Source organism: Protomyctophum bolini (genome assembly GCF_963924005.1).
Source record: "Protomyctophum bolini genome assembly, chromosome: 16".
Taxonomy (NCBI): Eukaryota; Metazoa; Chordata; class Actinopteri; order Myctophiformes; family Myctophidae; genus Protomyctophum; species Protomyctophum bolini.
Window position 1 is genome coordinate 42,267,293 of NC_137877.1, and position 25,486 is coordinate 42,292,778.

The 25,486-nt window shown below is 48.7% G+C and overlaps 1 protein-coding gene and 1 long non-coding RNA gene across 2 annotated transcripts; both read left to right on the forward strand.

Annotated features, from left to right (window-relative positions):
* Nucleotides 1–1,313: 1,313 nt before the first annotated feature.
* Nucleotides 1,314–6,896, forward strand: LOC308330991 (receptor-interacting serine/threonine-protein kinase 3-like; the record flags this gene model as incomplete). The annotated part of the gene is made up of 8 exons (XM_080786060.1): nt 1,314–1,465; nt 1,660–1,843; nt 2,465–2,614; nt 2,937–3,076; nt 3,169–3,218; nt 3,342–3,497; nt 4,784–4,915; nt 6,859–6,896. 8 exons carry the CDS (start codon nt 1,314–1,316, stop codon nt 6,894–6,896), a joined length of 1,002 nt encoding a protein of 333 aa, XP_080642186.1.
* Nucleotides 6,897–10,225: 3,329 nt separating this feature from the next.
* Nucleotides 10,226–12,224, forward strand: LOC308330606. The gene is made up of 3 exons (XR_013965504.1): nt 10,226–10,356; nt 11,144–11,203; nt 11,361–12,224. It is a non-coding gene; the product is annotated as an uncharacterized lncRNA (long non-coding RNA).
* Nucleotides 12,225–25,486: the final 13,262 nt, after the last annotated feature.

Sequence of the window (25,486 nt, forward strand, 5' to 3'; positions counted from 1 at the left end):
ATTTCCATACACAATCCGTATCCTCCCCTCACCGGATGTTGAATTAACAGTACTAACGGCCATATATTTGACGATCTTTTACACAAAACGACATTTCCTTTTCACTTGATACCGTTTCGTAGAGACGGCCTACACAAACGATCTATATACAAAATGAAAGCCCGAATTTCGTAGTTTATATAGTATTTTGAATTTTTTTAAATGAGCAAAAAATGAGAGAGTTATGATTTAAAGAAAAGACGAGTTATTTTGGCTCTTTGCGGCTGGAGGAAAAGAACAAGAATAAGCAGCAACACTCTTCCATGGATGAAGCAATATAGCACTAACGGGCAACGTTTCACATGTATTATTAGTTTTATACATTTTAGGAGTGAAAACATGTGTTTAGATGCTTATGACAACATCTCAGCAGTTAAGACAATGTCCCTCTGTTAACACACGACACACAGACAGCTAGCTAACTAGGCTAGCTAGCTTTTAGCCTGTTGTTGTGTGATGGTGGAAGTCTATTCTCCAGGCTGGGAAGCGTATTTGAGCGTGTAGCTACGTGGTTTTGTTTATTTTCCTGTAAAGTATAACCCAAAAGCTCCTCCATACTATAGCCATGTAGAATAATTCTGTGTTTATAAACACACAAGCACGCTAATGGGCGGTAACCAGAGCGTGAAACCTCAGAACAAAGAGATCTCAGGACCAATCGAAAACAACATGCAAATCTCAGAACTGCGCTTCTCCGGCCCCAAAACATTGTTAAAAAACAAGCCTACTTTGACATATAAATGTATACGTTTAATTTGCCCAAATGAACAATCTGTTGGAATAAAAACCTTCTTCAACATTCAAACTGTCTTAATATGAAAAAAAAAGAAAATCACATAAAAAAAAAAACGGTTTTATTTTGACCATTTAGACCATTTAATTCTGGCGAGTTGAGGCACTTTCAGCTGGCACCTGTCACAAATGAAGAGATGATACAAACTAAGTGCACTAAGGGGCGCCTAAAAGTCGCTAGGGACGCAAAAAAGTCGCTAGGGGCGGCGCGCGCTACGCGCGCGCATATCCCACCCCTGGCGACTTTTGGCGACTTTTCGAGGAGCCACTAGCTACTTCCGTTACTGGAGAGTTGGCAACACTGCGTGGTATGCCATATGTGTGTGCGTTCAACACGGGCCGATAATGTTTTCATAATACGATTGTGCGCAGAGCGAGGCCAATTTATGTATTACCCCATTGTAAAACGGACCTTCAAAATGGGACCCCCAGACACATACATATTTTCCTGTACTTTGTCTCCCTCTAGATTTCGGTGAGAGATGGCAGAGAGTGGCAGAGGGCCAATTATTGGCGACGACAGTTTGGAGAACTGGGAATTCATGGCCGCAGGAAGCTTTGGGTTGGTCCTTAAGGCCACACACAAGCTCCTGGGCATTAAAGTGGCCATTAAGCTGCTTATGTCAGATGACAGGTATGATGACAAATTGACAACGATCAAAAAAGCTAAATAATGTATCTATTGATAATTATCTTCATTCACCCTATTATTTTATTTTATTTTTTTATACTTCAGTCAGTTTTACATAATTATAACATTATATATTATTATAACATTTTGGGTTCTAACTGCTGTCTTTTCCCTCCTAAACTGACCCCGTACTGCAGCTCTGGTACGTTGTATACTGCCCTGTGTCGCGAGGCAAGTCACATGGAAGATGCAGACCAGTTTGTTCCCAGGGTCTATGGGATGTACCACGGCCAGCCCCCCATGATGGGCAACAAAGATATGCAGGGTATAGTGATGGAGCTGATGGAGGGAGGCTGCCTGGAGTCCTTTCTGCTCACCAAGGTCTTTATAATTCAACTGAAATTAACTATATAACCACAACTAAAACTGAAAATGCATCTTCGTCAACTGAACTAAATCAAAACTAGAATAAAAGAACAAAGACGTTAACTAACTGAAAGTGTGTTGTGTGTTTACAAATTGTTTGAAATTATTAACTGTGCTCTATATATGTGTGTTTTTAGTACACATTGGTGGATCCCAAACTGTGGTGCGTGCACCCCTTGTGGTGCGCAAGAACCTTCTAGGGTGTGCGTGACATGAAAAGGCTAATGGTGGTGCTATGGTTTTATTTAAAATATATTAACATATTGTGGAAAATAGGCCTATATGTATAGCCTATGCTGCCATATTCAGGTTCATATTATGTGCATATAGGAAATATATGTCTCTATATAGCTTATGCAATTTTTATTTCCATGTGGGGATGCGTCAGGTAGGTCAGGAGGTAACAGGGGGTGCATGGCCAGAAAAGTTTGGGAACCACTGCCCTATAGTACACGACAGGCCTACTTACTCTGACCGTTATGAATCCTGCTGCTGGGGGGGGGGGGGGGGGGGGGGGATACTAATAAAGAACTAAAGCTAACACTAAATCCAAAACTATTCTTAACCTTTCTACAGACCCAGTCTAAACCTCCACCCTGGCCCCTGGCGTTCCGTCTAGCCCACCAGGTGGCGCTAGCCATGGACTTCCTCCACTGTAAGAAGAACCTTGTGCACATGGATCTGAAACCAGCCAATATCCTGCTGGATGCCGACTTCAATGCCAAGGTACACAATATACAACAATTATACATCCAGTAGAACTAAATGTCAGGGAGGGACTAGTGGAGCTCACAATGTGTTCCATACGACGCCATCAAGGCCCGCTTAAATACATTTTAGTCGGCTAGGTCAACTTTAGATTTAGTTGACTAAAACTAGACTAAAACAAACATTTCACGTGACTAAAATGTGACAAAAACTAAATGAAACTGTATTCAAAGGACTGGCTAAAACTAAATCCAAATTTGCTCTTGAAATGAACAGTTCTCGTCACTGCATGCAGTCCTGCTTAAACAAAATCATAAATGCCTCCTCTTTCTGTCAACAGATAGCAGATTTTGGCCTGTCTACGGTGACCAACAGTGTCAGGTCGACCTACCGTACAAACAAAGGAGGCACTGCCTCCTACACCCCCCCTGAGGCTTTTGAACCGACATACCACCGTGTTCGCTCCTACGATGTTTACAGGTGATAAAAACATAAATACAATGAAGTGACACACGTTTTTTTAGTGTGAAAACCTCTTTCTAATGCTTGGATTTTTCCCGTCTTTTTATTAGCTACGGCATACTTCTCTATACCATTCTCGCTGGAGAGAGACCCTATCCAGGTAAACTATCCGCACGCACGCACACACGCACGTACACACACACACGCACGCACGCACGCACACACACACACACACACCCACCCCCACACAAAAACAATGTAAATGTTCCTGTATTTTATGTAGAGTCGGGTCGGACCTTGTTGGAGTACCACATTAGCAAGGGAGCGAGACCAGATCTTCGTAAAATCGATGTCCAGAAAGCAGCTGGACTAGAAGAGCTGGTGGAGCTCATGCAGAGATGCTGGGACTCTGAACCCAACAAGAGACCTTCGTTTGGAGGTAAATCTACCTTTGTCACTACACCAGTGAGAAGCTCTATTGAAATCACAAAAGATTATTCTTTGCACTACTGAAAAGTGTTTTTGTTTTTGAAGTTGCACAGCTTTTTGCACACACATCACAAGAGGTGAAAAATTACGTATTTCAATCGTCTCACAAAAGGGGCGTGGCATGATGGCTCAATAGTGCCCCCCCCCCCCTACAAATGTCTGTGCTTGAAGCCCCACAATGTATGAAGATTGGTACACACCTGGTACACACCTGGTACACACCTGGTACACACCTGTATTATGTCTACACGTACGAAAAAGTATAGTAACGTCATGACCGAAACCAGACAGGAAGTCAGACATTTTGAATATATTGTAATTTTGTTAACCTGACTCTGCCAGATGGAGGCAGTATTGGGTTCACCGGTTCCCTCCTCCTACCTCCATCTGGTCTCTCTCAAGCAGAAACGATGAACCCGGAAGCAGCGGGACAAAAATCTGATATCTCCATAATCATTTTGAGTTGTAGTCCTGTTAGGTTATGTTTAAATTTGCGCTGTGGCACAGCTTCAATATGTCATACGTATTGCGTTGATCCCGCCTCCAGCGGCCGCATACAGCCGCTGAGACGCATATCGCTCCTCTAGCGGCCGCATACAGCCGCTGAGACGCATATCGCTCCTCTAGCGGCCGCATACAGCCGCTGAGACGCATATCGCTCCGGACAGAATTGGTCTGGAGACACCAGACTCCCTTCTGTCAGAATGCAAATGTTGTCCAGCAGGGGGAGTGGTTTCACCAGGCTATCATTTTATGCCATTTTCACGGGTCACACAAATTCCTCCTAGCATGATGTTCAGTTGTAAATAAAACTCGCTCAGCGTACACAAATGTCCTTAACGATGAAAAGTTATCAAAAGTGAGTTTTCGTAAAAGGGCGTGACCGTGGCTTAGCTTTAAACTTCAATTAGCCCCCGGCCCCTCTTATGATTGGTCGACAGGCTATGTCATAGTTTCTAATATCATCTGCCGTTTATCACAGAGAGTCATGACTCATGAGTTGCCTCGCTGGACTCTTGAATACGTGAGGACTTGGCCTGGGCCGGCCGAGCGGTCCAGGCACCCTAGGCTGGTAATGAGCGTGTCGCGGGTTCGAGTCCCGAGCACGTCGACCTTTGCTACGTGTCTTCCCCCATCTCTGTCCCCCTTTCCTGTCAAACTACTGTAAAACCTATCAATAAAGGCAAAAAGCTCCCAATATATATATTTTTTTTAATTGTGTTTTTTTCATTTCAGAATGCGTTGAAGTGACACGTGGTGTTTTTTCAAGACACGAGGAGGGAATCTCTGCTGCCTGTGACCTCCTGAGACCTCCTGCTCCACCTCCTTGTGCTCCAGGGAGCACCGACAGAGAGGCCTTTTTAAAACGTGAGTCCATGTTGACACACAGCTTCTACACAGTGGAACTGTTTGGATATCAGTATACAATGTGTATAGTAAAATATCAGCTCAGCCTTAAAGACATAATGAAATGAAAGAAATATTTCAGATTTTACGGGGGCCAGTTTCGAATTGCAGCCGTCCTTAGGTGCCCTTTGAGAGCGGTTTTGAAGGAGTCAAGGGATTCACATGTCTTAATGACTGTTGGTAGGGCGTTCCACATTTTGGTGGCATAGGAGCGAAAATAATTTAGTCCCTTGTTTGTGCTGAATCTGGGTTGTACATGGTTTGTTGCACTCCCTCTGGTGTTGTGGGTGTGGACTTCGTTTACATTAAGGAAGTAATTCAAAGTTGTATAGTCACAAGCTGATGTCATGTCGTTTACATATAATGGAACAGTAAAGGACCTAGTATGCTTCCTTGTGGAACGCCACTGCTCACTGGGAGGGCGGACAGTGTTCCATTCACCTCCACCATCTGTTCTCTCTCCTCCAGGTAGGATTGCATCCAGCTCACTGATGTGCTATCAAAACCAATAGCTTTGAGCTTGTTAACCAGTATGGAGTGGTTCAGTGTCAAAAGCCTTTTGGAGGTCCAGCTTGACCATGCCGCAGTATTTTCCAGCATCCACCTCATTTGATGTGGGATGTTCTGAAGCCAGATTGGAACTCGTACATTAATTTATTTGTGGCAAGATACTTTTCAACCTGTTCATAGATAATTTTTCCATCACTTTCGAGAGGGTCTAATTTACTCCCTTTCTTGTGCAAGGGGGTTACTTTGGCCAGTTTGAAATCTTGGGGGACCTGTCCCTGTTTGATGGAGAGGTTTACTATGTGCGTGATGATTGGATCTATAGAGAAGGCTGAGTCTCTGAGAAATTTGGAGGGAATATTGTCATGGCCAATGGCCTTGTGGGGTTGGAGGGCACTCAATTTGACGCGGTTTTGACCCGGTTTTGAAGCTGTGCGCAGCCGAAAACGTGCGCGGCACCTATAAGGTGCTGCCACACTATCCAAAGAGCCGCGCACGTTTTCGGCTGCACACATGCTTCAAAACCGGGTTTTTAGACAGCTGGTGGATGGAAAATAAGCTCCACTTCTGCGGACGTGAGCAGTGCAACAGTGGCACCGCTCACTTCACAGGGGTGTGATTTTTATTATTATGACAGTATTAGTATTTTTCTTATGAAAGCAGAGTCTTCTGTTTCATACGGTATATAGTATGTACATGTCGCTATAGGCCTTATTTTGCGAATAATAGTTGTTCAGGTCCATGCCTTCTCTAAAGTTCTCTCTGGTGGGCGCAAGCTGCATTCAATAACAATTACTGACAAACTGTACATGGGATCAATGTGTACTGTTTTCCTCCTAAAAGTAGACATTCAGGGCTTTCATTCGGTGTATAGTATGTATAGGATATTATTTGTGTTAATTTTTATATCTGTCTGTCAATGTCTGTCAACTTCAACCTTCCATAACTCTGCTGTCTGTTCAAGCGAGCAGAGTTCAGGCAAAAGCAGGTGTTACAAAAAGGTGAATATCTCCAGAATGGAAGATGGTAGAATCTAAATTGATTTTTTTAAATTGAAGTGGACAAGTTAGGCTTTCTTTTGATGTATGCGTGTGATTCTGGCTATAAGAGAACATTTTGCTGTGGGCCCCGACATCTTTTTTTTTTTCAATGTAAAGTCCCTAGCACCACAGGGCTGGGCCTGGATAAATACTCTAGCAGTCAATGTGTTCTTTCAATAGTGTTTGCATTTGCATAGACTAGCCCAGGTGAAAATGATACTTTGTTAAGAGTTGACCACCTCTCACACACGCGTGCACACGAACGCACATGCACGCACACTGTGCACACACACACATTGAAAGTCAATGGAGAAAATCGGGGAAACATGTAACTCTGTCATTTCTCAACCGTTTCAGACATGGGGCGGTTCGCCGGAACCAGGCCGCCCCCCTGAGCGGACAAATGGACACACACACACACACACGCACGTTTGAATTATTTTATTTGGATCTGCACAAGAGGCGTAATACAATAGACCCAAACACTGATCAGAATTAGGTTATACATTATATGGTCCAACCAGATATAGCTGCTGCACATGCTTAACACAGAGGGAAAAAAAAAAAAATATATATATATACAGGGTCCGAGAGGCTAAATGTCATCAAATGGTGGTCCGTGCTGCACAGACTTGGCGAGCTTAAGGCACCCAGGAAAATGTCTTGAAATGTTGTTTCTAGTTCCTTTACTATCAGTGCTGAGAAAACGGTCTGCGTGCAGTCAGTCAGTGTACGGTATAGTAAACAGCAGAGATTACAGGAGAAGAAGATTAAACTATCTAATAGCCATGTCAGAATGTTGAAACCGCACACAGCATGAGCGGTTTCTCACTATAGGCGCTTGTTGTTGTTTTATGACATGCATTCCAGACCCGGCCCTGTACAAATTCCTCCTATTGTTCCAAGTGTTCAGAGACACTTAATATACCACACTTTACCACCACGCACGCACGCACGCACGCACGCACGCACGCACCACTTGAACCCTAGGAGGACACTTAATATACCACACTTTACCACCACGCACGCACACACGCACCACTTGAACCCTAGGAGGACACTTAATATACCACACTTTACCACCACGCACACACACACGCACCACTTGAACCCTAGGAGGACACTTAATATACCACACTTTACCACCACGCACACACACACGCACCACTTGAACCCGAGGAGGATCCTTATTCTGGGGGGCAGATCTACAAGCTTGCAGCACAGATCTCAATGTTATACAATAAGTCTCTCTCTCAGCTAAAGGGGTCCTCGCTTGGCCTGTAAAACACTGAAGACCCACTAGGTAAAAACTATGGTTCACCATTAATAATACGATTTCCAGCTGGGTTTAGTTTGCAACTCTCCAACTTGGCAAAAGTTGTGAGCATTTTGAACTGAGAAGGAACGCAGAAAGAATCTCTACCCACTAAAATGTGTGTCCAATGTCCATCCACATCTTTTAAGGTCCAACTAAAATAATGCATCATTTTTAAATAGTCTAAAATATACGTTTTCTTTTTTACTGCACTGTCTTTTTTCCCTCTTTGGTTTGTAGCCCTTTAGTAATTTTACATGTGCTATGGACCCGTTAGGGTCCATTTGGTTCCATTTGTACACACAGTTACAGACCCATGAGGGTCTAAATGAGGGTATCATTTAGCTGGGGACCCCCTGGTACTCCCTCAAGGACCCCTGGGGGTCACTTTGAGAACCACATCAGAATCACAGCTGGCGTGAGTTGACCTGGCGAGCAGAGGAGGAAGTGAACTCTGAAGGGCACTTCCTGTCAGAGCAGGAAGAGTGTCTGTCGGGCAGGAGGTTGAATCCGGTTGGTCCTTGAGGGGGTTCCAGGGGGTCCGGGGACCCCCGGGGGTCCTTGAGGGGGTTCCAGGGGGTCCGGGGACCCCCGGGGGTCCTTGAGGCCGGGGGTCCTTGAGGGGGTTCCAGGGGGTCCGGGGACCCCCGGGGGTCCTTGAGGGGGTTCCAGGGGGTCCGGGACCCCCGGGGGTCCTTGAGGGGGTTCCAGGGGGTCCGGGGACCCCCGGGGGTCCTTGAGGGGGTTCCAGGGGGTCCCTATAGCATCACAATCAGCTTAAACGCTTGAACCATATAGTTGCTATTCGGAAATAGCTCACGACGTTGTGAGCTTGTAGATCTGCTGTTTTTGAAAGGTTCTCAGTGTCAATTATCTAATGTAATCCTGGGCACTATACACTCCGTCTGCCAATCTGGGGAGAGCAACGGACTGACTGACCTCATGCTTCCTTCAATGCATGAGGAGTCCCAAGCCGCTTTTCTTTTTCACCTGACAGGGGAGAGTTTGCCCGCGGTTGGACGTAGCGCGAGGAAGATACACCTTATTCCAACCAGGGAGAGGCAGTATAGAGACCATGATTCACAGGGAGAACATGTGAGGGTGCCTACCCTAGGGGACACGGGGAGAACATGTGAGGGTTCCTACCTACCCTAGGGGACACGGGGAGAACATGTGAGAGTTCCTACCTACCCTAGGGGACACGGGGAGAACATGTGAGGGTTCCTACCTACCCTAGGGGACACGGGGAGAACATGTGAGGGTACCTACCTACCCTAGGGGACACGGGGAGAACATGTGAGGGTTCCTACCTACCCTAGGGGACACAGGGAGAACATGTGAGGGTTCCTACCTACCCTAGGGGACACGGGGAGAACATGTGAGGGTTCCTACCTACCCTAGGGGACACAGGGAGAACATGTGAGGGTTCCTACCTACCCTAGGGGACACGGGGAGAACATGTGAGGGTTCCTACCTACCCTAGGGGACACGGGGAGAACATGTGAGGGTACCTAACTACCCTAGGGGACACGGGGAGAACATGTGAGTGTACCTACCTACCTTAGGGGACACAGGGAGAACATGTGAGGGTACCTACCCTAGGGGACACGGGGAGAACATGTGAGGGTACTACCTACCCTATAGGGGGCACGGGGAGAACATGTGAGGGTACCTACCCTAGGGGACACGGGGAGAACATGTGAGGGTAACTACCTTATAGGGGACAGAGGGAGAACATCTGAGGGTACCTACCTACCCTAGGGGACACAGGGAGAACATGTGAGGGTACCTAATAGGGGACACGGGGAGAACATGTGAGGGTACCTACCCTAGAGAACATGTGAGGGTACCTACCCTAGAGAACATGTGAGGGTACCTACCCTATAGGGGACACGGGGAGAACATGTGAGGGTATCTACCCTAGGGGACACGGGGAGAACATGTGAGGGTACCTACCCTAGAGAACATGTGAGGGTACCTACCCTATAGGGGACACGGGGAGAACATGTGAGGGTACCTACCCTAGAGAACATGTGAGGGTACCTACCCTATAGAGGGCACGGGGAGAACATGTGAGGGCACCTACCCTAGAGAACATGTGAGGGTACCTACCCTAGAGAACATGTGAGGGTACCTACCCTAGAGAACATGTGAGGGTACCTACCCTATAGGGGACACGGGGAGAACATGTGAGGGCACCTACCCTAGGGGCCACTGGGAGAACATGTGAGGGCACCTACCCTAGGGGCCACTGGGAGAACATGTGCAAACTCCACACCGAAAATGCTTGCAAGTGCTTGGTTTAAAGTGTACACAGTAACACACACAACACTATACTGTATTGTCCCCTCCAGTACGAGGCCACAGTGGAGGAGAACACGGCGGGGGCGCTGGTGCTCCGGATCCCCGTGGACGACCGGGACCAGGAGAACACCAAGAACTGGAAGGCCAAGTTCTCCATCAGCGAGGGCAACGCCGACGGACACTTCCGGATCGACAGCGACACCAAGGCCAACGAGGGCCTGCTGTACCTGGTCAAGGTGAGACGCAGAATGTCGCAAACGCTGCGTTCTATATAGGGATGGGCAATTCACTATCGGACCGTTCTGCTCATTGCATTTCTTTGCAGATCAATGGTTATTCAGTATGTCTGTTATCTTGTTCATGTTACTACAGAGCCCTCTGTCAGGCTGTGAAGCCTTTTATGCCTCATTGTGAGCTTGTAGATCGGCTATTTACAAGCTCATAGCGGGCCACAGAGTCGCGCGCTCGGCGCTACGAGCTTGTAGGTCTGCTATTTTTTTTTTAACCGGTTTCAGCAGATATTCTATTTTATGATAATTACGTTGAGAAATAAATACAAAAAGCCTGAAAGAGCCTTTTGTTATTATGATGAAGGCTGAATGCAAAGATGCAAAGCTGACACATTGAAGTTGAGCGGGGTTCGACTTCCAGATGCAAAGATACAAAACTACAACTGTAGCTCCGATGACGGGCAATCACAATGTGTCGCGGTGCTAATGATAACTGTGTGTGTGTGTGTGTGTGTGTGTGTGTGTGTGTGTGTGACAGTGTGTGAATCCACGTCAACCTGTGAATGTTAATGTTATTGTTATTGTTATTGTTATTGTTATTGTTATTGTATTTATTTAATGATCTTAAGGAGTTCTCTCTCGTGATTGGTTGAAAGTTGTAACCCCTGAAAATGTATTTTCTGTTTACTAAAGCAATGATTACTATCGAGCTATAATAGCTTTAACCTTTTTGGAACTTCAGTTGAATCCATCCTTCAGTATGACGACGTTTACTGTTTTCTTGTGTCTCCAGTGTGTGCAGTTGATGTTTTACATCCAGCGGAGCCTCAGACCAGAAAGGACTTCTTACAATGTGAGTCCATGTTGAACGTTGTTTCTAAACGTTGACGTTTCAACCTGACATGTTATTTGAAGCTCGTTCTAATGACTTTGATCTGAGATAATTATTAACTATAAAAACAATGAGGTTCATGAGGTTTTTGATTTTCTTTTGTCGTGTGTTCTCACAGATTCCTGTCCTCTGTCTCTGGACATGAACACAATAAACAAATGGCTCTCCCTGTCAGAGGAGAAGAGGAAGGTGACTAGAACACCACAACAACAACCTTACCCTGATAATGCAGAGAGATTTGTAGGGGGCTATTTTCAGGTGTTGTGTACAGAGGGTCTGTCTGAACGTCGTTACTGGGAAGTAGAGAGGAGTGGTTATGAGGCTCGTATAGCAGTCTGTTATAAAGACACCGGCAGAGGAACCTTCTTTGGAAACAATGATAAATCCTGGTGTTTATGGTGCTCTGGTTACGGCTACTGGTTCAGACACAACAGTGTTGTCACTACAGTGTCAGGGCCTGTCTCCTCCAGAGTGGGGGTGTATCTGGATCACAAGGCAGGCACCCTGTCCTTCTACAGTGTTTCTGACACAATGACCCTCCTCCACACAGTTCAAACCACGTTCACACAGCCTCTCTATCCAGGGATAGGGCTTGGGTACTATGGAGATACAGCAGAGCTGTATAAGACATGGTAGACATGTTAAGGATACTGATGACGATATTCAGTTGAACACTTTGTTTTCTTCATTGTGATTGTAGTTGTTCACTTCTAGATGAGTCATGATCAATCAACCGATTGATTGTGTTCTGCTCTTTGCAGATCAATGGTTATTCAGTACGTCTGTTATCTTGCTCATGTTGCTACAGAGCCCTCTGTCAGGCTGTGGAGCCTTTTATGCCTCATTGTGAGCTTGTAGATCGGCTATTTTCAAATGTATATACAGTATAGGGCTGAAGTGGTTATAACCCATTCTGGACAGGAACCCCTTTTGGTGTTTTAACTAAGCATTATGTTATGCTTTAGCTTTTGAAAAATAGCAGATCTACAAGCTCATAGCGGGCCACAGAGTGGCGCGCTACGAGCTTGTAGGTCTGCTATTTTTGAAGAATCGTAAAAATGCGGCACAAATCTTTTTTTATTTCGACGTCGGGCCTAAATGGGTTGTATGGTTTGTAATAATAATGTAAATCTACAAAGTAACTAGTAGTAAAAAGTTTTCAAATAATGGTGTAGTAAAAGTACATAATTTAGATCTGATATGTAGTGGAGCATAAGTAATAGTGTTGGAAATTGAAAATACTCAAGTTGAAGTACAAATACCTCAAAATTGTACTTGCATGCAGTACTTTAGTATATGTACTGTTAATTTCCACCACTGCTTATTGTGAAACTGTTTTATCAGTCAACAGTAAACAAAGCAACATAGTATGTAGTGTGTATACAGGGTATCTCTATTTACATTTTTTTTAACTAAACACTTTATTTTGGGGGGGTCTCCAGTTCAAATGTGATTAATGTGGTGGGCTGCAGCTGGTGATTTCAGTGGTTCTCAGGTGTAATTACTCCTTAATGTCTAAATGTAATTAAACAGTTAATCAAAATAATTGATTGTCGCTTATGGTTTGTTTTTGGAGGCCCACTTTGCACTTTTGCAAGTGTCAACATTTTTTATTTAGTTTGAATTTGATTAGTTATATTTGTAACTGTATAAACATGATGGGAGACTTGGCATGTTAGCATACCTCTACTAAAATCAAAGGGACTATCTCATATGTATTTCACCCTGAGATACAAATCATTGTTTTCTATATAAGATAAGCTTTTTGGAATTAGTGTTTTTGCTTATTTTACACAAGAGATGCTGCATTAGGTTATATGGGGACACAAATGGAACCGAATATTGAATGACCAGCTAGGACTTGACACGTGCAGTCCAGCAGGGGGAGCCCTTGGCATTTAGATATAATAATATGGCGCAGAGAGGATACTGATTGATTTGCAACTTTATTAAATGCATTGTTAATATCTACAGATGTTCAGCATTCTTATATCAGCCTCAATCCACCGTATTTTATTACAAAAACATGCAGTATATAAAAACAACTGTCTCTCTCTAAGGGTGCTGTATTTACAACAAGAGTATAGGCTACATACACAGTGATTACAACATAAAAATATACAGTTTGCCTAATATGTACTCTTACCATCATGGTCTTGTATAGACCAGTCCAATACTGTAACCTACCATGTTTTCTCCACATACCACATATAGGCCTACAGTAGCTATACATGCCCTAGTATAGCTACAGTGATTACAACATTATAATGTACAGTTGATAGACCAGTCCATTACTGTAGCCTACCATGTTTTAACCGGCCTAGAGGACATGTGTATATGAATACAAGTTAAAACTAATATAAATGAGAGATGATTCTTTGTCTCAATGGGCTATTACTATAATAATATGCTATCATTAATTTAATTTGGACTACACAGATAACACAATACAAATAATCTCTAATCCAGCTCTGTATATTGAAACCATTATGACCTTTTGTGTTCAATTGAGAGAAATATTCATCCACTCAAGTGATGTAATTATTGTTACTCCGTCTATCTTACTTTGGACATAATTGGAAAATGCATATCAATTATTTTTACACAAAATCTATTAACCTATATGGGCAGTACGTGTGACAGTTGTCAGTTATCAGCCGTGCTGCAGAACATATAAACATTAAACCTCAGCTCATTGTAGACTTGTAAACAGTGAGAGATAGGGTGTGTTTGATAGAGAGTGAAGAACATAATGTTGTGTTTAACAAGTGAAGTCTAGGCCCTCGGGTGGTGCAGTGGTAAAGTCTCTCTCTCTCTCTCTCTCTCTCTCTCTCTCTCTCTCTCTCTCTCTCTCTCTCTCTCTAAACTGTGATGAAACACCAGTGCTCTCATGACCCCAAACATATACTTCCTCCTTTGATTGTTTGTGTGTGACTCACTCACTTCCATTCATACTGACGGACAGTATATCTGTATGCAAATATAAGTAGACGGACTATGATGTCTCCGTGAAATAAACACAGGCGTTACAAGTCATTCCAGTTCACACAGTCAAGTGCTGTTAAAGGGTCATACACTGTAAACAGTAAATGTAACCACTTCTCTTTGAATGTAATCACTTGTCTTTGAACAAGTCCAAATGATTCAACTCTGACCTTTCTTGGTACCTAGAGAACTTGTGATGCTATTGGTCATTAACACGTCGTTTACAGTACAAAAGCGGAAGTGTGTGTGTGTGTGTGTGTGTGTGTGTGTGTGTGTGTGTGTGGGTCGTGTAACTTATAAAAGTTATTTCATCTCAGGTTTCCTACTGAAAACAGTCGGCTCATATTTCATCTTTACCACCAAACTCTCTGCATGCTAACATTGATGACAGTAAGTCAGTGGTTCTAAAGTAGGGACCGGGTCCCCCCCCCCCCCTGTTCCCATGTTCTCCCCGTGTCCCCCAGGGTAGGTACCCTCACATGTTCTCCCCGTGTCCCCCAGGGTAGGTACCCTCACATGTTCTCCACGTGTCCCCCAGGGTAGGTACCCTCACATGTTCTCCCCGTGTCCCCCAGGGTAGGTACCCTCACATGTTCTCCCCGTGTCCCCCAGGGTAGGTACCCTCACATGTTCTCCCCGTGTCCCCCAGGGTAGGTACCCTCACATGTTCTCCCCGTGTCCCCCATAGGGTAGGTACCCTCACATGTTCTCCCCGTGTCCCCCAGGGTAGGTACCCTCACATGTTCTCCCCGTGTCCCCCAGGGTAGGTACCCTCACATGTTCTCCCCGTGTCCACCAGGGTAGGTACCCTCACATGTTCTCCCCGTGTCCCCCAGGGTAGGTACCCTCACATGTTCTCCACGTGTCCCCCAGGGTAGGCACCCTCACACACACATGCAGTAATCCTGGTCTCTAAACTACCTCCCCATGCGACCAGCTGGGTGCGCCTGATGGAGGGGAAAGGAACTGGTCGTAATACCGTGTTCCTTCCACGCGTTACGTCCGGCCGGGGAAACTCCCCCCTGTCAGGTAAAAAGAACCAGCTTGGACTCCTCATGCATAGAATGAAGCATGAGGTCAGTCCGCTGCCCTCCCCAGGTTGTCAGAGGAAGTGTAGCGCCCAGGATTACATTAGATAATTGACACTGGGTGAAAAAATGGGTTGCAAAATGGTAGTTGTAGCTGTAGTTCTGTAGCGTGTGTCTGTGAGCATTAGTCTCTGGAGGCATTTGAATACACTGAGAAGAGGCTTGTTAAAGATGGAGATAAATGTCCTATGTTTGGTTTCCTCTCCAATACAGACAAATAAAATAAAATAAATAAAAGCACCGACGTGCAAACAATAAACTCAGACACTCCATTTAGATTTGTGTCTCTTAATAAATGGCTGCTCAAGATGCAAAACGAACTGAAAACAACAACACAGCATCATCACCCCATTGACGTGAGAACACACACACACACACACACACACACACACACACACACACACACACACACACTCACACACACACACACACACACACACACCCACACACACACACGCGTGTGCTGACGTCAATACAACATAAGCGAACATATACTGTAGTGTAGTTCCTCCCAACCCCAAGACTAGTGAACTCAAACATGTTTTACTTCAGTGAATGACTCACACAGGGGTATGTGCACACATGCACGCGCACACACACACACACACACACACACACACACACACACACACACACACACACACACACACACACACAGCATGCCACAATAACAGCTCATATACATATTGTGGAGTCTGTCAGGTCTCGCCACAGTGGGAGGGGCGCGTTCCCCTGAGAACCAGACAAGCGGCGACACGGCACGCCCACGGCCGTGTCATAGACGCAGTGTTCTACCCCAGAGCAATCTTGAATCAGCTGCGCCTAATGCCGCCCGCCGCCCTTGTTAGCAATTAACGGCAGCCGCAACCTGTCAGCCGCACCCTTTATAAACGAACCGCACGCCTAGCAGTATCAGATCCCTGCTACACACAGACGCTCGCGCAGCATATGCCGTCCACTCGGCGTTGGATGGTAAGTCCACACTCCTCTCACGTATGGACTATGTTTATTGTTTGATCGCTTGTATCACCACTCAATTGCTCTCTTATATTCCCACATCACCAGGCTTGTAGGAGTGGGGCTGGAAGCACACGCAGGAGCGTGTGCCCCCCATAGACAAGTATACACGGAGAGCCGCATGCATACTGGAGACCCACCTGGCTCGTATCGGGGACGAGTGCGGAAGACGGGACCCCCGTATGGAAACGGCAGCTCCACAGCTCCATAAGGTCGCAGTAAGACAAACCGTTCACTATCTATCACCCGTGTTATTAAGAAGAGGCACTCATAGTGGCAAATGAGCAGCTAAGGATAATAACGAAGATTGTGAATGAAGGAAGTCACCCTGTCGATGCTAAATGAAGACTGTGAATGAAGAGTGTCACCGTGGTGTTGTACACTGAAGATTGTTGAATGAAGATAACCCCGTAGAGACTAATGGAAGCTAGCAGGCTCTAGATAAAGTGTCACGTCCACCCTGTGAAAGAAGACAGGCCCGTGTTATGTTTATTTCACCCTTTGAAGAGACTTTAAGTTGGCTTGCGCCGCCATACTCCGGTGAAAGAAGACCGTTAGAAACTAGAGCGCTCACTTTGTGTTAACCCCCTGACTGCCGTTGTCGTACCGACACGGCCACCCAGTAGATAGAGAGAAATAAGAATATAAATGCTTGTGTATCTTCCTGTTGGCCGAGCCTAAGGGGCCCTCCGTACCATACTCGCCCGGTACCATACCAAGTACTTTTACTCTAATTACTCACCACCCCGTATCCGAGTACTTCTACTCTAAAGTACTCTTCTGTGCCTAGTGGATAGAGAAAGATACGCACCCCCCTTACCTACCTCCGGGGGAGCCTCCTGGCCTCCTCTGGAACCTGGAAAAGAAGAAGAGAAAGAGTTATACAAATGTCTAGTTGGTAGACTGCCTAGACCGGGAGTCTCAGGCCCCAACTTTGTACTTACCTTGTGCTCTGACCGTATGCTAACATCCCCTCTCATCCTCTGCAGTGACGACTCCCGCCTCGGAACCGGGACCTCATGCAAAGAATAATAACTGTTTGAGTTCTGTTTGTGCCACTGACTTTGTTTGAGCCTTTTGGAGAAATAAAGCAAGGGGCGCCCTCGTGTGTCTAACCCCTGATACTGCACTCTGAGTTATATTTCCCACCCGACCTCCCACATATGGTGGAGAATGTGGGTATTCATCTGATCTCAACCACCGCCTAACCATGGCCAGCCTCGAATTGGCCGCCCTCCTCCGAAGTCAGACTGAACTACAGAACGCTGTGCGTGAAGTTGTCCGCAGGCTAGACCGACACGGCGATGTCCCTAGGACCCCCAACGCCGTCCTCTCCAAGCAGACAGCCGAGGATGACATCGAGGCGTACCTCGAACTATTCGAACGCACCGCCGACCGCGAGCAGTGGCCCGCCGCCGACTGGGCCGGCATACTGGCGCCCTACCTCTCGGGAGAGGCTCAACGCGCATGTCGGGACCTTCCCGCCAGAGACGCTCGAGACTACGAGACGCTGAAGGCCGCCATCTTGTCCACCCTCGGCTACAGCCTGCCCGCCCGGGCCCAGCGGTACCACATGTGGGCCTATCAGCAGGCCCAGCCCCCTCGCGCTCAGGTCGCCGACCTCTACCGCCTGACGCAGAGCTGGCTGACCACGGGCGGAGAGACCCCGTGGATTGAGAGATTAGTCATAGACCGGTGTGTCCGTGCCCTGCCATCCGACGCCAAGAAATATGTTGCCCGAGTCAGCCCCACATCCGTGGACGCCCTGATCGCCCTCCTGGAGAACCACCACGTCTGCTCGGATATGCTCCGCCAGACCAAGAGCGACGCCGTCCCCAAGACAGACGACCGCCGAGACCGACGCCGACCAGCCCCGCCGACCCCGCCGGCCCCGGTCCGGCCCCGGGCCTCCGGCCCCCCCGACCGCAGCCCGCGGATCCGCAGGTGCTACGTCTGTAATCGGGAGGACCACCTGTCCTGGGCCTGCCCAGAGCGGCCCCCTGGCCCCGATGTCTCCATGCCCTCCGCAGACAGCATGAGAGGGCCCCGCCCCTGCCTCCACACCGGAAGTGAGAGCCGACGACAGACCACCCTCCCCGCCCGGGTTGATGGGACCGACACCCATGCCTTGCTGGACTCAGGCAGCGTGGTGACGCTGGTCCGGGGTGACCTCGCCTCCGCCACCAATGGACCCACCATCCCGGTCACGTGTGTCCACGGAGATGTCCGACGGTACCCCCGTCGCCCACGTGACCGTACAGACCCCCCGTGGCTCCGCGTTGGTCGCCGCCGGAGTGGTCCCCGAACTCCCAGTCCCCCTCTTGATCGGAACGGACTGTCCGCTGTTCGAGAAGTACTGGAACCCGGGACGACGAGGCCCCCCCAGGACGCGGCGCCGCCGACGCCGCCGAAGTAGCGTACCCCTCGTCGCCTGCCCCGCCCTCCGCGAAGACGGGACCTCGTCCACCAGCAGCGGCAGAGGAAGTCCCCAGCCAGAACCCTGGCCGGAAGAAGCGGAGGCCTCCGACGCCGACGACACGCCGGCCCTCGGTGAAGACCCCTTCCTAGAGTTCCCCAGAATAGACACGCCGCCCCCCCGGCGGCAAGGGTCGTTCGCCACCGCTCAGTGGGCCGACCCCAACCTGGCTGGCGCCAGGCGGAACGTCGTGGCCGTCGACGGGAAGCTGAACCCGGGGGTGAGTGAGAAACCTTTCCCACACTTCTTCGTCCAACACGACTTACTGTACCGCGCTTGCAAAGACCCCGCGGGGGAGGTCGTCGAACAATTACTCGTCCCAAAAACGTATGTGTCCCGAGTAATGTATCTCGCCCACTCCCACCAGTTAGGGGCCCACCTGGCCGTACAAAAGACTTACGACCGGGTCACCGCCCGCTTCTACTGGCCAGGCGTTAAGAAGGCCATTGAGGAGTTTTGCCGCTCCTGTGCCGAGTGTCAGCTAACCGCCCCCCGCGGAGTTCCCCACAGCCCGCTAATCCCGATGCCAATTATTGATGTGCCGTTTTCCCGTATCGCCATGGATATTGTCGGACCCCTCCCTAAGTCCGCCCGGGGACACCGCTACATTTTAGTCATCATGGACTATGCGACGCGCTATCCGGAGGCCATCCCCCTCCGTACCGCCAACGCCCGGGCTATTGCCCACGAGCTGCTGATGTTATTCAGCCACGTCGGCATCGCGGACGAGATCCTGACGGACCAGGGCACGTGTTTTATGTCCCGCGTCCTATCGGCCTTGTACAAATGGTTAAAGGTCAAGCGTATACGGACCTCCGCCTACCACCCCGAGACGGATGGGTTGGTCGAGCGGTTTAACCAGACCTTAAAGAAAATGCTAAAACGCGTCACGGAAGAGGACGCCAAGGATTGGGACCGCCTCATCCTGTTTGTGCTCTTCGCGATTCGCGAAGTACCCCAGGCGTCAACCGGGTTCTCGCCCTTTGAGCTCCTGTACGGGAGGAAACCGCGTGGCCTCCTCGACCTGGCTAAAGAAGCCTGGGAGAGCCAGCCGTCCCCCCTCCGCAGTGTCATCGAACACGTAGACGCACTCCAGGAGCGCGCCAAACGCATATGGCCCATCGTAAGAGAGCACATGGCCGCAGCCCAGACCGCCCAGGCGCGCACCTACAATAAGGGTGCCAAAATCCGTGAGTTCGCCCCTGGCGATAAGGTGCTGGTGTTGGTCCCCACCAGCGAATGCAAGTTCCTGGCCCGGTGGAAGGGCCCATATGAAGTCGTGGAGAGGAAAGGAGCCGTAAACTACCGGGTGAGCCAGCCAGGCAGAAGAAGGGGACACCAGATATATCACGTGAATATACTGAAACGGTGGCATACGCCGGAGGAAGTACCCCTACCCGCTTTATTGACCTTTGTCTCCCCGCAGGCCCCGGCCGTAGCCCTTGGCGAGGGTCTGACGCCCCAGCAGACGCAGGACTTGCGGGAACTCCTCGATCGGAACCGCGACGTGTTCTCCGAGCTCCCGGGACACACTTCCGTGTTAAAACACGACATCGACACCCCTAACGGCCAGGTAGTGAGACTACGGCCGTACCGGATCCCGGAGGCACGACGAGAGGCCATAAGGGAAGAAGTTAAGAAGATGCTCGAGCTGGGGGTCATCGAGGAGTCCCACAGTGCCTGGTCGAGCCCGATCGTAATAGTCCCCAAGCCCGACGGCACCCTTCGTTTCTGCAACGACTTCCGGAAGCTAAACGAGATCTCCGTATTCGACGCGTATCCCATGGCACGCGTCGATGAGCTGATCGACCGGCTGGGGCCCGCCCGGTTCATCAGCACCCTCGACCTGACGAAAGGGTACTGGCAGGTCCCCCTCACGGAAAGAGCCAAGCAGAAAACCGCCTTTATCACCCCCGACGGACTCTTCCAGTACAGAGTGATGCCCTTCGGAGTGCACGGAGCCCCCGCCACGTTCCAGAGGTTGATGGACCGGATATTGCGACCCCACCAGGCGTTCGCGGCGGCCTATTTGGATGATGTGATCATCCACAGCGCCACCTGGGGCCAACACCTGGAGCGGGTCGACACCGTCCTAGCCACCCTCCGGGCGGCCGGCCTGACCGCCAACGCGAAGAAGTGCCGCATTGGGTGGACCGAGACCGACTATCTCGGTTACACCATCGGCCGTGGGTGCATCCGACCACAGACGAGGAAGGTGGAGAAGATCCAGACCTGGCCACGCCCGGTGACCAAGAAGCAGGTCAAGTCCTTCCTCGGCCTGATCGCCTATTATCAGAAATTCGTCAAGAATTTCGCCACGATCGCGGCCCCCCTCCACGATTTGACGAAGAAGAGCCTCCCCCACCACGTCCAATGGACAGACGAGGCGGACGAAGCCTTCCACACCCTGAAGACCGCCCTGTGCAGTGAGCCGGTGCTCGTAGCGCCGAACTTCAACAGGCCCTTCAGCCTCGCCACGGATGCGTCCAACACCGGGGTCGGCGCCGTCCTGTCCCAGCCGGTAGACGGAGATGAGCATCCCGTTCTGTACATCAGCAGGAAGCTGCTGAAGCACGAGCGTAACTACTCCACTGTCGAGAAGGAGTGTCTGGCCGTGAAATGGGCCATCCACCACCTCCGGTACTACTTATGGGGCAGACAGTTCACCCTCGTGACCGACCACGCGCCACTCAAGTGGATGGCGGCGAACAAAGACCGCAACGACCGCGTCACCCGCTGGTTCGTCGAGCTCCAGAGCTACAAGTTCGAGATAGAGCACCGGCCCGGGACCAAGATGAAACACGCGGACGCGCTCTCAAGACTGTACGAAGACGAGGGAAGTAGTCAAGCTCCTTGCGGTAGCAAGAATCTTAGGGGGGGAGTGTGTGGAGTCTGTCAGGTCTCGCCACAGTGGGAGGGGCGCGTTCCCCTGACAACCAGACAAGCGGCGACACGGCACGCCCACGGCCGTGTCATAGACGCAGTGTTCTACCCCAGAGCAATCTTGAATCAGCTGCGCCTAATGCCGACCGCCGCCCTTGTTAGCAATTAACGGCAGCCGCAACCTGTCAGCCGCACCCTTTATAAACGAACCGCACGCCTAGCAGTATCAGATCCCTGCTACACACAGACGCTCGCGCAGCATATGCCGTCCACTCGGCGTTGGATGGTAAGTCCACACTCCTCTCACGTATGGACTATGTTTATTGTTTGATCGCTTGTATCACCACTCAATTGCTCTCTTATATTCCCACATCACCAGGCTTGTAGGAGTGGGGCTGGAAGCACACGCAGGAGCGTGTGCCCCCCATAGACAAGTATACACGGAGAGCCGCATGCATACTGGAGACCCACCTGGCTCGTATCGGGGACGAGTGCGGAAGACGGGACCCCCGTATGGAAACGGCAGCTCCACAGCTCCATAAGGTCGCAGTAAGACAAACCGTTCACTATCTATCACCCGTGTTATTAAGAAGAGGCACTCATAGTGGCAAATGAGCAGCTAAGGATAATAACGAAGATTGTGAATGAAGGAAGTCACCCTGTCGATGCTAAATGAAGACTGTGAATGAAGAGTGTCACCGTGGTGTTGTACACTGAAGATTGTTGAATGAAGATAACCCCGTAGAGACTAATGGAAGCTAGCAGGCTCTAGATAAAGTGTCATGTCCACCCTGTGAAAGAAGACAGGCCCGTGTTATGTTTATTTCACCCTTTGAAGAGACTTTAAGTTGGCTTGCGCCGCCATACTCCGGTGAAAGAAGACCGTTAGAAACTAGAGCGCTCACTTTGTGTTAACCCCCTGACTGCCGTTGTCGTACCGACACGGCCACCCAGTAGATAGAGAGAAATAAGAATATAAATGCTTGTGTATCTTCCTGTTGGCCGAGCCTAAGGGGCCCTCCGTACCATACTCGCCCGGTACCATACCAAGTACTTTTACTCTAATTACTCACCACCCCGTATCCGAGTACTTCTACTCTAAAGTACTCTTCTGTGCCTAGTGGATAGAGAAAGATACGCACCCCCCTTACCTACCTCCGGGGGAGCCTCCTGGCCTCCTCTGGAACCTGGAAAAGAAGAAGAGAAAGAGTTATACAAATGTCTAGTTGGTAGACTGCCTAGACCGGGAGTCTCAGGCCCCAACTTTGTACTTACCTTGTGCTCTGACCGTATGCTAACATCCCCTCTCATCCTCTGCAGTGACGACTCCCGCCTCGGAACCGGGACCTCATGCAAAGAATAATAACTGTTTGAGTTCTGTTTGTGCCACTGACTTTGTTTGAGCCTTTTGGAGAAATAAAGCAAGGGGCGCCCTCGTGTGTCTAACCCCTGATACTGCACTCTGAGTTATATTTCCCACCCGACCTCCCACAATATGTATCAAAACCACTTGAACACTTATGTGGCTTTGACTAATTCTACTGGAAACAACAGAAGTACCGTCAATCTGTATTGTGATCACAAGACAATGTGTACACTATAGTATTATGATCAATATTAGCAGGTAATCACATGTAAACCCGAGAACACTAAGCATATTTTTGAGTGGTGAAACCACTCCCATAGACAGCTATGTGTGTGTCCCTGTGTCCCTGGGTTCCTGTGTCCCTGGGTTCATGTGTCCCTGGGTCCCTGTGTCCCTGTGTCCCTGTGTTCCTGTGTGCCTGTGTCCCTGTGTCCCTGTGTCCCTGTGTCCCTGGGTCCCTGGGTCCCTGTGTCCCTGTAATCCCTGTGTCCCTGTGTGCCTGTGTCCCTGTGTCCCTGGGTCCCTGGGTCCCTGTGTCCCTGTGTGTCCCTGGGTCCCTGGGTCCCTGTGTCCCTGGGTCCCTGGGTTCCTGTGTCCCTGTGTCCCTGTGTGCCTGTGTCCCTGTGTCCCTGGGTCCCTGGGTCCCTGTGTCCCTGTGTTCCTGTGTTCCTGGGTCCCTGTGTCCCTGGGTTCCTGTGTCCCTGGGTCCCTGTGTCCCTGGGTCCCTGTGTCCCTGTGTTCCTGGGTCCCTGTGTCCCTGGGTTCCTGTGTCCCTGGGTCCCTGTGTCCCTGTGTCCCTGGGTCCCTGGGTTCCTGTGTCCCTGGGTCCCTGTGTCCCTGTGTCCCTGTGTCCCTGGGTTCCTGGGTCCCTGTGTCCATGGGTCCCTGTGTCCCTGGGTCCCTGTGTCCCTGGGTTCCTGTGTCCCTGGGTCCCTGTGTCCCTGGGTTCCTGTGTTCCTGTGTCCATGGGTCCCTGTGTCCCTGGGTCCCTGTGTCCCTGTGTTTTGTCATAAACATATAGAGCAGCATGCTCTTGCTCTTATTGACTTTAATCCTCATACAAATGCCTTGTATACCTACTTACTATAAACACATTAAGCAGACAATAAGCTATCATATTAAAGTTGTTAAGTTATAATCACACACACACTCCGCACACAACGGTTTAATTGTTTAGGTGTGGTGATCGTTCGATCACGACACTTCACTCAGTGCCAAAGATGCGAGTACTTCAGGTGACAGCGGTACTTTTCCTGACGAATCCTACTTGCATTCACATCTGTGAGAAATAATAACACCTTAAAACATTAATAGGAACATGTTGTCAAGTCGTTCACTGATGCAGTGTGTCCATGAGCAACTGTAAATAATTGATTGATTTAAATATTTATTAACAGTTTGCAGAATCACAGTAGGCTATACATTTCAAGCACAACTCAATACAAAGACTGTCAACTGTGAGTGGACGACCCCAATAAAGCATTACACTTGTCTACAAGAGGGTCCACCATGTTCAATTCATCAAAACATTTAGAGACGTACTACAAATAGACACTTCTATATAGCCAAAGAACAGAACAGGAATTCATCATATTGATGACTAGATTATTTTTTATTAGGATACTGTGGCAGTTCAGCCTGCCACTGAGACTGCAGGCTAAAGTTTGAATTATGTATTGTGTATGTTGCAGATAATTTTATTTCGGGCTGTGTATATGTATTGTATATCGGACGACTCTTGATTGTTAATTGCTTGTTGTCTCCATGGTAGGGAGCAACTATCAGCTGTGGGGAACCTACCAACAGTATGAGCGTTTGTTTAGAGCACCCTGCTTTCTCATTGTTTGTATGATATGGTTAATTGATTGAATAATTAGTTATGTTAATAATATGTGATGAATAATATGTGTTGTCCCTGGACATTATGAAGTACTGGTGTAATTGTGGAATCAATTCAGGGTGGTATGTTCCAGTGGGAGGGGCTTAGCCTTTATATGTAGGGAGGCCTCCCACTGCCTGGCAGTCAAAGTAGGACTGTGGAGGTGGAAGGAACTAGGGCCACCTGTCCAGTAATCACTGTAAATACTTTTGTTTTGGTGAATAAAGACAAACATCAAGGACAGCCTATATTTTTTTCCCGGTTTTCACACTACCCACACTAGGCAAGTGTGATAGTCAGACACCTATTTGCTTTTAGCCATGACAAAACCAAAGCCAATCTTCCTGGGGTCCGACTACTACAGACAAAACAATTAACGGAAACATTACATCAGCTTTCATGAACCACATTGCTAATGTGTCATACTGTAGCAAATCATTGTCATAGTTAGATGTATTATTATTATAGTGACAGACAGACGGGAAAGGAGGAGAGAGACCAGGGACGTAGCTGACCATTTGGTTGCGCTACTCGGATATATTTGTGCTGC